Source organism: Parambassis ranga, chromosome 20, assembly GCF_900634625.1.
Source record: "Parambassis ranga chromosome 20, fParRan2.1, whole genome shotgun sequence".
NCBI lineage: Eukaryota > Metazoa > Chordata > Actinopteri > Ambassidae > Parambassis > Parambassis ranga.
The window spans coordinates 3,033,798-3,046,366 of NC_041040.1; the positions used below are offsets into that span (position 1 = coordinate 3,033,798).

General features: G+C 47.9%; 1 protein-coding gene across 2 annotated transcripts; it reads right to left on the minus strand.

The window, feature by feature from the left end:
- Window positions 1-332: 332 nt before the first annotated feature.
- vopp1b (VOPP1 WW domain binding protein b) lies at window positions 333-12,359 on the minus strand. 2 transcript variants are annotated; one of them, XR_003672371.1, is made up of 6 exons: window positions 12,099-12,359; window positions 6,578-6,636; window positions 4,479-4,556; window positions 3,618-3,742; window positions 819-2,651; window positions 333-665 (listed from the first exon to the last, which is right to left on the minus strand). XR_003672371.1 is itself a non-coding variant. In XM_028432407.1 (5 exons), exons 1-5 carry the CDS (start codon window positions 12,147-12,149, stop codon window positions 2,446-2,448), a joined length of 519 nt encoding a protein of 172 aa, XP_028288208.1. In that variant the 5' UTR covers window positions 12,150-12,359; the 3' UTR covers window positions 766-2,445. The 2 variants fall into 2 exon arrangements, 1 of the variants encoding a protein (XP_028288208.1); XM_028432407.1 differs by lacking the exon at window positions 333-665 and having other exon boundaries at window positions 766-2,651.
- Between the last annotated feature and the right edge of the window lie 210 nt (window positions 12,360-12,569).

A 12,569-nucleotide genomic window follows, 5' to 3' on the forward strand; every position in this document is an offset into this window, starting at 1 on the left:
AGTTTTTATAGTGAATTTAAAAAAAAATATATCAAAAATTCGGATTTCGGTGTCAGTTCAACCTTCCATTTCTCCATAATTCTGCAGTATCTTTTCATGAAACTCAATGTGGTGATAGAGGAGACCTTCTGTAACAATGATACAGTGAAATATCTGCTGCGGCTTTTATGGATTTAACAATATCGGAATCTAAAATCAACAGGATATTTCAGATTTTTTAAATGAATATCCACCATTGTTTTTGCCTCTAATGATTTTATTTTTTTGTTTTAGATCTGAAGTAGACTCTTTAAATGTAAACTCTTCTCCTCACTGTGGCAACTTTACAGAAGTCCATCAGTCAGAAATCCCATTTTATCACAAGTGGAGTTTATTTACATATTGTTTTCATATCACAATGTACGGTGATGTTAAAAGCCTGGATGCAGATGGAGCTGAACAGAAGATGAAACCGTGGGTCATGATGCATCTCCCATTCTGCAGCTGTTGCATAGTTTGACATGATGAAACTAAGGACCATGTTTGATATTGTGCTATTCCAGAGACCAAAAATAACCCATCCTGACTCCGGCTGCGGGGTTCCCACAGGAGCTCAGCTCAACAAGTCTGAGTTCAGAGTGGGTCAACTGTCCAACTGGCGGGCGGAGCGGGGCGGGAGTCTGAAGCTGGACCGGGCAGGAGAGAGGGCGGTGCACACAGACAGGAAGTGACGTTCGGTGAGTGACAAACTGCTGCAGTCTCATTACTCTTAAATACTAATGCTGCATTCCAGACACCCTCGTAATTCAGAGTTTACCAGCTCAAACTTCTAAACTTACAGTTTCCCTCATAAAAGTAAGAACAGGACTCCTGTTGAACTTGGTATAAAGCAGGAGGCGTGATGTTCCCTCGTCCAGAATCAGCTCACAAACAGGGACGTTCCAGGTGTAGCTGAGGTTGGCCTGGAATGCAGCATCACTCATTAAGAAATACAACTTAAAAGTATGAGATACAGTTGTGCTTTGTGTTTGGAAACCTTCAGGATTTTTTGAATTCTTGCATAAAAAAAGTCTGATCATTTTTTTTACACACAAGTTCTGAAAGTAGACAAAGAAACAGGAGGACCTGAAATGCATCTTGCTTCAATTTGGCCAAAATGAAATATTTGATATAATAAAGGAAATTACGCAGTCTTCATCACAGCACGAGGCAACGACTCTGTGACTGAGCTGCAGAATTTCTACAGTTAATGTGAGGGAAAATTATTTTTCAAGATTTTGACATTTTTGTAAAAATCAATAATCAATAATCAGGTTTGATTTGGTGCCTTTTCGTTGTGCTGTTTCTACAGAGGAGCAGGACTGATTTTAGTATTTAATATGGAGAAGGTCTTTGGGGACTGACTCACTTGTTGAGTCAGCCCCTGTGTGGTCAGTGAGGGAACTGCATGTCCACGTTAGCTTCATTTAACGGTTACTGCTTGCTGCCTTGTTGTGTCAGTGGCCCTCTGCTGGCAGCCCTGGTAAATGCCAGCAGGGAGCACTGATGCCATTTTCTTTCCTGCACACACAGTCTATGGCTGTGTTCGAAATCACTCCCTAATCACTATCTATGGCCCTATTTAGAGCCTCCGCCATTTTGTAGTACTGTCCGAATTCTTAGTGAGAAATCATAGACCCCATATAGGGCCCTCAATGTATCCCACAATGCATCTTGAAAAGTAGTGTCCATCCGATGGTCACTACTTTTAGCAATATGTCCCATCATGCATTGTGCAGACCGGCTAAAAGAATGAGAACAGATGTTACGTCACCTGTCTTACAAATATAATGATTTAAAGAATGCAGCGTGACCGGCTGTGTTTATGTTGTTTATGTTTTACCATAAAACATTTATTGAGCTATAACTGGTAACAACAGAGTTAGTTTAGCCGTCAGAGATCTTAATTTGCGACATAATGACGTCATTAACAGTGACAGAAAATGACGGAGGTAGAGTCCGAAATGTCTGAAAATGCTTTCACAATGAGTTCACTATATGCTTAAATTGAGCGAGTGATTTCGAACATAGCCAACGTGTGACAGCCGTGAACGTCTGGAGGTGAAACAGAGCCTCAGTCTGCCCACAGGGGGAGCTGCAGCTGCTGCTTATGTCATCACATTATCTTATCACATAAGTGGACGAAACATTCAGGCATGAAAGATGCATCAAGATCTCATCATTAAGTAAAGAGGCCATGTTCAAGTGAAATGCAGGAGAGGAAATGAGCCAGTCGCTCTGTTATACGTCTTTCTGTGTTTGTTCAGTTCCAGCATTTCACTGACATGCCGTGCACACAGTGTGTGTGTGTGTGGGGGGGGGGGACTTCCTGTTCCATCCAAGTTATGTTACGAGGGTGAAGACGACAGGTGAGTAAAATGAGCAGGTCCATCCTCTGTGTGTGCGTGCGTCAGTTCCTCGCAGGCGTTACTTCTTGTCGTCATTCTGAAGTATTTGCTCGTAGGGCGGCGGCGGGTGGTTGCAGTAGGACGGAGGCAGAGGATAGGAAGCCATCATCATGTGGGCGGAGCCAGGCTGTGCTGGAAAAGCTGGGTGCATCATGGCAATGCCCGGGTCGCCTCCGGTCATCCCGTTCATGCCGAAGCCCTGCATGCCGCCCGGCTGCTGGGACACTGTGAGGAGAGAGGAGACGCCTGCGTCATGTGACTGCTGGTCACATGTGAGTCGGTCACCACTTCCTGGTCACGGTAAGGAGTGGACATGTTTTGTTTTTTAAATTTAATATTAGGAATAGAAATAAATAGAGGCTTATTTATTTCTATTCTGGGCCGAACAGCGGTGCAGAGAACCCGACCCTCTTAGAGTCCCTGGGAGGTGCTCAGACTGGGGACTCTGCTGGGGGACTTCAGTAATACCTGGAGAGGTGTGATTGGGAGGAACGACCCTCCGAAAAAAGTCAAATAAAGCCTCTAAATTAATTTAATTTCTTTTATCGATTCATTGATTTACAGCTAAAAACAGCTACTTCAGTTAGCAGTTAGCATGCTAACCAGCCGCTGCCAGTGTCGTCACCTCTGTTTCTCTTCCCAGCAGCTGTGGGGCTCCTCTCCTGGGATGGTTTGGCTACAACCCAGAGTCTTATCTTATCCTGTCAGCACTGGCAGGCCTGTGACTTTACACTGGACTTCATCACAGAGAAAAACAAGTTAATAACCTCCTGCTCTTCCTCCTCCTCCTCCTCCTCGTCACCTTTTCCACTCTCTGCTCTCCCTGCACAACACTGTGGTTATTACTGGAGCGCTCCATTCAATTTTCTGCTTGGTTGGCTGACACAGAAAAAATTCCATTCATGTAATATTAAGAATGGGAATTTTATCAGCTGCCCTACTTTTCACCCCCCCCCCCCCTTTATTTTAGCTTTAAGTTTTCATTCAGTGCTGAAGTCACTCAAAGCCAGCCGCCCCTTCAGTCCCCACCTCTTAGCTTTTCAGCGTTTGAAGAACCTAACCTTTGTCACATGTGTTGTTTCTCTGCAGTTGTGTCTTCAGGATTTTCTTCTAATGTATCACATTTCAGTGCATGTTTTGTTATGTTAGCGCCTCCCTTTAACTTGTTTATCTTCCAGGAAGCTGCCGTACCTGGTGTGGTGACAGTAGGCCGGGTGAAGGAGACGTTGAGGGCCGGCTCGTCTCTCAGATACATCCTCCTGCGGATGAAGAGTCCGGCTCCGCAGCAGAACAGCACCCCCATCATCAGCAGCACCCTGAGGGGAAAACAAAGCTCAGACCTTCCACTGGCATCAGTGTCTGTGCTGAAACCCTCCGCAGCCCGGAGGCAGGACGGAGGATAGGATCAGACTGAGACCGGGTCTGACATGACAGCACAAAGGGGCCACCGGGCCCGGTCACACCTCGTCAGGAACAGAGGATCGCTGTCATCCTCCGTCACAGAAACACACTGTTCAATAATATGTGTGCTCCCTGCAGCGCTGTGCTGACATTCAGCAGATTGTTCTTCTTCAGTGTTACGCTGGTTTAATGCTCTGCAAGCAGCCAACAGCAAGAAGCTGCCTGGATACACGTGTTGCCCACAAAGTGCAGTGAAAACATGTGCTAACTCTGACTAACAGAAGACGAACAGCACAGAAGCACACAGCTGTGAGTGAAGCGCCGGTGAAGCATGCCGGGGTAGTGTCATGGTTTGGGCCTGTTCCTTTGCTGCATAATAAAGTGATGTTATCCAATCAGTGTTTTCCTACAGCTAATAAATAACTTGCCAGAATATTCAGTTTTGTTTGTTTTGTTACCACCAGCCAGCTGCTGGAACTTAGCCTCCCTGCATTTATCTAGCATTGTGCTGTTAGCTAGCAGCAGGAGCGGAGGTTTACTGGCTGGATGGAGCCCAGCATCATCGAAACATGTGATGCACATCCCTTCTAGAACACTTGCCTACAGCATAGAACATTAAATACATATAAAGTATAAATATTAGTAACTCACCAGAAGTACCATAGTCTCTGGATGGACAGGGCTCTTACGCAGCACCGGGTCCCACAGCAGTCCTCATAGGAGCGACATCTGCAACACGAAGCACACGACAGGTCAACATCATCATCGACACAGACCGAGCTCCACTGTTAGCCACCTTAGCTGTAGCATTAGTGGCGCTCTTCATTCACTCCCCACCCACACACTCCTTCACGGCCCTGAGCACGCCTCCACCTCTGCTCCTCAGGCTCATGTTATAACCTTTAACCCTCTGATCCCCACACTGTTTCCACTCCTGTCAATGTTCAGTCAGTCTGTCACTGTGTAAAGTACAGTTTTTTACAGACTCTGCCTGTGATTAAATGTCATCTTGCAGGTAGCTTTCACCTCTTTGACCCTATGTATCCAGACTGAAGGGCTCACAGGTACACAGTGAAAGTACAAGTGAGTGGGAGGTGTAAATTAGAAGACCTGCATGCTGTGCTCTATTTTTAAGAATATTGTGAGCTACACTGTACATTCAAGTGATGATCGCTCTGAGGAGCAAACATGCCCAACAACAAGAGTTTATCACGAAGGAAACAGGTTCTGATGATACGTGTTCGTTTGTTCTGGAACTATAACACTGTCCTACTTCAGAGAAAACACTGACTGCTCTCTACTTGTCGCCATGTTTGGACTGTTTACATAGAGGTGCTGGACTTTTTATTGTAGTGAACACTGAGCCCTGGACTCAAGGTGCCATGGCAACAAGAGACTCAAGCTCTGCTGGGAGCCTGGACAGAACCACTGTATTACTGCTATAAACAAGCCCCCTCACATTATACAAACTCATTGTGCTCACATCGATTACGGCCCACAGAGTGAAGGACTGAACGGTCCCTCTGCTGAGTGACTTCCTGTCTATTATCTCTGTATCACACTGACGGTGAGCGTCTCTGTGGCACACTGACATTTCCTCCACAGCCTCACAGTCACAGCTGAACTCGAACGTTTCCATTCATCATGGTTTCTGCTTCGTAAACAAAACTTAGAAAAGTCTCATTTTAAATGAGGCAGAGCCAGCAGCCTGGGAGCCAGCAGAGCCAGCAGCCTGGGAGCCAGCAGAGCCAGCAGCCTGGGAGCCAGCAGAGCCAGCAGCCTGGGAGCCAGCAGAGCCAGCAGCCTGGGAGCCAGCAGAGCCAGCAGCCTGGGAGCCAGAGAGTCAGAACAGAGGCCAACCGTGATGGGTCAGCCTGTGGAGAGCCGCGGGAAGCCTGCAGTACACCTCATACAATAACAAGGTGTGTGTGCGCTCTGTGATCGATGGCTGCAGAGAGCCAGGATGACAGTACATACCTCAGACTCCCCAGGCCTTCTGGCATTTCAGTACTAGACTAGGGATGGACAACCATTGTCCCAGGAGCCCCCACCCCCACCCCACCCAGTGGAGTCTTTGCACCACGGCAAACACCACCATACACCCACGGCCACGTGCTGTTTGTGGTGGAGGTACTGATACTGTGGCTGCTGTCTGACAGCTTCAGATTATATGTATGAAGCAGAAAGACATCGTCACGGCGGCGCTTCTGATTAACACGATACCAAAGAAGAAATGTATCAGTCTTTATCCATCAGAACAGATTTCCACTCATCGGATGTCTGTTTTTTGGAGCAGACACTCCGCTTCTTCTTCTTTGTCTCTTCAGAAATATTGAAATATTTTTGCAGCAGTTCAGCTGTGAAGGTCACACAGTGTCCTCCACACTTGTGTCTTCCACTTGAACCACTGATAATGGGCTCCTCTGAGCCAGTGTCATCAGCTTTCAGCTCGGTGTTAAAGATACGAATAACTGAAACACACACGCTGCTACACAGGACGTCTTAAAGCAGCGACACTGAAGTTCAGCAGACAAACCATCACTAACAACAACATCACCATCAGTCTCTCTCAGCTCTGACCAATGAGCCGCTCAGTCACTTTCTGTTCTCTGCTGGCTCTGCCATTATGTCCAAAGAATAACCAGCTCCATCCACTGACCCGCTCAGGCTATAGAAGAGGAGGAGGAAGAGGAAGAGGAGGAGGAGGAAGAGGAAGAGGAAGAAGAGGAGGAGGAGGAGGAGGAACTTACATGAAGTAGATGGGGTATCCGCCTTCAAAATACCAGCAGTACTTCTTGGCTTCCACATACTGTAAAAGAGACAGAGACATGTTAGGACGAGCAGAGGACAGTGGATAAAATGGTGAAATGATGAGGTCAACAGAACGACGCTCCTCCCTGCTCCTCATGGTAAACAGCTTTTGAACTTCTGAGACACTTTAATGCATCATATCAGAGGACATTTCCATTTGACTGCACAGTGACATGCAGCCGGCTCAGTGAGGACCCTTCATCCATCTCTTCTCCATCGCTAGCTCAGAACGCTGCGAGCACCGACGCTGGAGAGCAGCTTTAATTAAATGATCGGCTCCTGCTTTGTAGTGTCATGTGGAGGATTTCCAGACTCAGATCATCATTCCGCACCCCACACACTGGTCTGGGAGGAGGAGGAGGAGTGAAGGTGAGAGTGGAGACAAAAAAAGGGAGTGAATCAGACCGCAGGGACGAGCCCTGCCTCAGGGTGGCACCACTGAGGAGGAGACGTCAGGAGGTAACAGGTTAGACTATGGGTAAAACATTCATGTTGGTGCTTCAACGTTTAAAAACCTCCCAAAACTTTCTCTTTCTCTGCATCATTATGAAGCAACATGTCAGCAGATGTTCACACGACTCCTGATGACAGGATATCACATGTCAGAGTGTGAAGCACGGTGGTGGTGGCCATCATTCATGGATCAATACCACCAGTGAATTAAAAAGGTCAGTACAACGACCTCAAAACACTCAAACACCAGAGCCCATCACACGATCACATGATTCATCACAGCCGAATCAGCCGAATCAGGTACAAAACAACAGGCTCGTACCTTTAGCATAGATGGAAATAATTTATTGTTTGAATTAAAATCAATCAAAAAAGAAATTAGAACAGAAAATAATTGTCCCTCTGTGGAACAACCATAAATCAACATAATTATTATTCAGTTTGCACCATTAATAGATGCAAACAGTCCGTGCTCATCTGAATTACAGACAGCTTCAGCTCATTTATTATTTATCGGCTCTCTGAGATTTCTGCATACAGCTCACCGCTGCTTCCTCTTCTGTCTTCTACAGGTTAAAAGTGAAATGTGTCTCAGGCCCAGAGGAACACCAGAGGGTCAGAGCAGCCCTCAGTGTGAGGAGCAGCAGGCGGCATGGCAGGTCGGGCTGTGTCGGTGGCTCACAACACGACCACACAAAAGGTTATTTGTCAGGCTGCTGCTGGAGAACAGGAGCACACTGTGAGGCTCTGGCAGAGGAACAGGACACCGAGAGAGTCCATCCACTCTGTGTCCACACAGCAGCGAGCGAAACGGCCGGGACTCCATCCGCGGTCTGTTTTACATTATACTCGGTTTAAAGAAGCACAGAGCGTCATAACATCTGACTAGAAAAGAAATGTGATGCCTGACCGGAGAGCAGCATTAACGCCCAAAAGGTTCATCCTCATGGATCACTGATGAACTAAGCAGATTTAGAACAAGCTCGGGTCATCCAGCCACGCTTCTGTGGGATTATTCAACATCAGAACGCACAAGCGATCCTTCTTTCCACACATCATGATCCGATGTCTAAAGAGCATTCACTGATGTGATGAGAACCACAGTCAGACTGTCTAACAGGAGGATCGACAACACTGCTGCCATTGTTCCAAATGTCAGAGGAAAGTGTCAGAAGAACAGCAGCAAGACAACAAACCCAAACACAGGAGTGGTTCTACAACAGAGCGGTTCAAGAAGAACAGAGTTCATGTTCTGAAGTCAAAGTCCTGACCTGGAAGGACCTGAAACAAGCAGTTGATGTGAGGAAACCCAGCAACATGTCAGAACCAGCTGCTCTGTTCTGAGGAATGGACTCAGACTCCTCCAAGCTGCTGTGGACGATTGGGGCCATTAAACAGGAAAGTGCAACGCTAAGCTAGTAGCATAGCTAGCACATAATGTGCACAGTGTGATCCTCTGGTCCTGGACATCAGTGGATGTGACTGTATGACTGTGTAACTCACAGATTCGTCTTCCTGACAGTGAATATCCAGACATTAGTCGGACCCGTCGGCCTCCTCCGGCCTGAGTGCTGCTGAAGCAGATCTATGAAGAGTCGACCCCCCCCCTCTCATTCTAATAGCTTCAGGCGTCTCATGGCAGCAGTTCCACCCCAGCATTAGCCTTTCCTTCAACTCAGGGAGCAGTGTCACCTCTGGCATGATGAGGATGACGTCTTGCCAATAAACAAATAAATAAAAATCAATTCTTCAATTTGCTGCGATCCTCCCTCCCTCTCTCTCTCTCTCTCAGCAACAGTCACCATCCAGCTCTGTTCATTGTCTTTCTCTAATTAGAGCTCACTGAAAGCGCTGACAGGAGCAAAGTGTCCCTCTGTGCTCCTGTGGGACAGAAATGACCGTTACGCAACCACAGAGTGTGTTTTCCAGATCAGAAGGATCCTGGCTGGAGGGGGTGAACGGTGCACATGGCAGCACAGTCGAACCTTCAGAGGCCATCAGCATGCTGCTCCGACACTCATCTGAATTCCAGAAGCTTGCGGCGTGTTACAAAACTTCTCTAACAGCGTAGGAACGTCTGGTCACTGTCCAGGGTTTTAAAGCAGTTTTCTGTCAGCGGGGTCAAAACGATGCCAGAAATAAATCCCTGATCGATATCAGCCCGTTTCCTTCACAGCCTGCCTCTGCTGCTTGATTTGAACATTCTGTTTCATCTCTGCCAGCCTTTCATATCCCTCCATCTGCCCACCCCCTCCTCCTTCCTGTCTTGTTGATCTCTGCTGACCACACAGATGCTTCCGCCGTCAGCGAGCAGCAAGAAGCCAAAGCAGCGTCATCAGACGGCCGTGAGGAAGGAAGCGAACCGCAGGAGGAGAACATCTGAAAACCTGCTGCTCAGTCTGGAAGGAGAAGGTGCAGAGACGTACCTCCCCCACCAGGACCTGCTCAGACCATCAACATGGCCGACAGAAAGCTCTGCTGCCTTTTCCCTCCTGTCATCAGATGACAAACAGGACATATTTTTGTCTCGTGTGTACAAAGTTTCTCTATTTATGATGCTATAAATAAATAAATACTGTATCTAGCTGCATTTAAAGATCATAATTAATACTGTGCAGAGCTCATTGGTCCATGTTTCATATTTAATAGAGAACCCAGAATCATGTTATTATTTGTGTGTTAATGGGTCATTTAAACATAAATAAATGATGCTTTATTCTCTATTTGAGTTTATGATCACATCAATAATATCTGTCTGAACTGGCAACATCTGGAGTCTGGAGCAGCCGGCTGGTTCCTGCACACAGACACCACGGGACTGTGGGTCAGGAGCAGAGCGGCGGAACGACGGCTTCATCGGCCAGCAGCAGGTTCTCTGAGCTCTCTCCCTGTTCGGAGGTGCAACATGATCATAAAGCCATTTATCAGACTGAAGCAGCAGCAGCAGGGGCGAACACTGCTCATCCTCTGTCAGAGTGTTTGTTTGTTTTCAGGAAATAACACGCAGCCGTCCACAGTAAAGATTTACAAATCTTCTGATACTGATTTCATAGCACTGACAGACACCAGGCTGGAGGTCCCAGCATGCTGCATGACTCCATCCAGCCAACACACAAAGAAGTCAATCAACAAATCAATATCAACACCACATTTTTATTTTTAAATGCATGTTATATGCATAAATGGATTCTCAGTTAAATACTAAGTAAACCCTCCTCACACCAGCCAGTAACAACAATCCTGTTGTTCTGCAGCTGTGACCACACACAGCTCCGTCCTGTCACACATCCGGCCTTCAGCGCTGACTTTTTACTATAAATATACAGAATAAATCCACACAGATCAAACCACAAGACACCGGGTCAGGACTGTGAACTGCGGGCTCAGTCACAGGTCAGGAGCATCAGGGATTAACAGCCACGGCGGGACAGTGTTCAGCTGTCTCTGGTCTTTGATGCTACACACTCTGAAATCAGAGCAGACGAATGAAAACCTGCTCGCAGTGACGATCAGCCCCACGCTGCTCCCTCTGAAGCTCAGTGTAAGCTCAGCTCGCTGTTATCTCTGGGCCTCCAGAGTGCAGGGCTCTCTGTGTATAATAGCACCCAGGGGAACCCGAGCAGCAGCCAAGACATGCCGAGCGTTTCCTCAACGGTCACATGACCACTCACACAGCTGTGGCTCCCTCTTATTAACCGCCCACACACATCCTCCAAACCAGAGGTGACCCCGCCTGTCCTGATCTCTCCTTTACCTCTATCAAAGCACACAGACCCACACATGGCTACAGGGCCGCCATCTTTCCATCCGCTTGTTTACATTCTGGTTTCCTGAGCTGAAGTCTGGCTCCTCCTACCACCAGATGACATCATCATGTAGGTCAGTCCTAGCAGAAGCAAGCTATGATCTATGATCAGTCAGGTGTGCTGGAAGGAGACACACAGATGCACTGCAGCGTCATACATTGTCATCATAACATGCATCCAGGCAATCCAACAAACACACAAGACCTGATCCAGGCAAAGACCGGATCAGTATTTGTGTGACTGCATGTCAGACAGACGTGTGGTGAAACCCTGAAGTTCTCTTGCTCGTTATATATCCTGGTTTCAGTGTCATCAAAGTGAACACAGCAGCACCAGCACGAGGTCTGAGGGCCTGGCTCCCTGTAGGCGGCCCGCTCACATCCAAAATGGATGTGCTCGCCAAGTCAGCTCGATGAAATAAAATAATAATGATGAGTTAATATTACATGAACTGACACGAGTGTCAGCAGAGCGCTGCCATCACAGCCCTGAAGAAAGACACTGACCTCACTGTCCTTTCCTTTGAATCTCAGACGACACGAATCATATTATAATTCAGTTTTTAAAAAATCAGGAGGATTTTAAAGGCCTGAAAAGACACAAAGAAAGTCCTCTGCTTACTGTGTGTGTGTGTGTGTGTGTCCTACAGGCCCAGTAACCCACTGAGGAGTTATGGGGTCTGAACACAAAGGATGACAGCCTCTCTGGGATCCTGAGCCTCCTCTCATCATGCACTGCAGCCCCGCATCCGACCTGCCTCCAGTTCGGTCCTTTAACCGGACTCTAACCGCGCTGGTGCCGGTAAATGTCCTTTTTATGTCCGCACTCGGTGAGGTTTGAATAATAAAAACACCATCTGCACTCCTGCTGTCGGCACATCCTCCACCATCATGACCTCCTTTCACATCTCTGCTCTGAGCAGCCGCAGCCCACACTCAGGTTCAGCTTTAGTGGGTCTTTGGTGTCTCCTGATGGGCCAGATACGAGCCGAAGTTAAGACGAGGACCCGGCGGCACCACAAAGCGTCACATCTGTCCTCGGTGCTGCGCGCAACGGCCGCGTTACCGTGTACGTTTTGAACGGAGTTCGGCGCGGAGCGTTCTGGAGACAAACACCGAGCGGGGAGCTGCGATCCCGGACAAACACCGACCTGTCTGTCAAAGCTCCAACACTAACTGCAACAACGGCAGACAGCACTCACCTCCACAAAGAGCCACAATGTCAGGGCTGCGCCGGGAACCGGGTTCCTCATGTCTCCGCCGGGAGGACAGTGGAAGCCGCTGCTGGAGACGAGAAAGACGAGGAGGAGAGGAGAAGCTCCTGTATCACTGAGCCGGTCTCATCCCAGCAGCACACAGGCAGGAAGATCCAGCAGGGTCCAGCCGGACTGAGACGGGGTCCTTCGGCTGCTGACGGGCCGGATGGAGGCGAGCAGGACCGCGATCAGACGGAGATTAATGGCACGGTGGGAGCTGCGTTATCCGAGTGATGCTGGTTTATTCCACGCCCCTTTTTCCAAGCACCCCCCCCCCCCCCACACACACACACACACACTTATTTTAGGCCAATCCGGAAGTCAGTATCTGCAGACACTTTGGAATAAAATGACTTTTACACACAGTGTTTGAATGAAAAGGCCTCTTAATCCACTTTGAGCTCACTTTGTGATCGA

Bases quoted from the DNA above. Each gene is read 5' to 3' on its own strand.
- vopp1b (XM_028432407.1), bottom strand. From the start codon at position 12,149: ATGAGGAACCCGGTTCCCGGCGCAGCCCTGACATTGTGGCTCTTTGTG. The intron at 4,557-6,577 runs GTAAGTTCCTCC...TTCGTGTTGCAG, and splicing joins GGATACCCCATCTACTTCAT to ATGTCGCTCCTATGAGGACT. The intron at 3,743-4,478 runs GTGAGTTACTAA...TTTTCCCCTCAG, and splicing joins CAGAGACTATGGTACTTCTG to GGTGCTGCTGATGATGGGGG.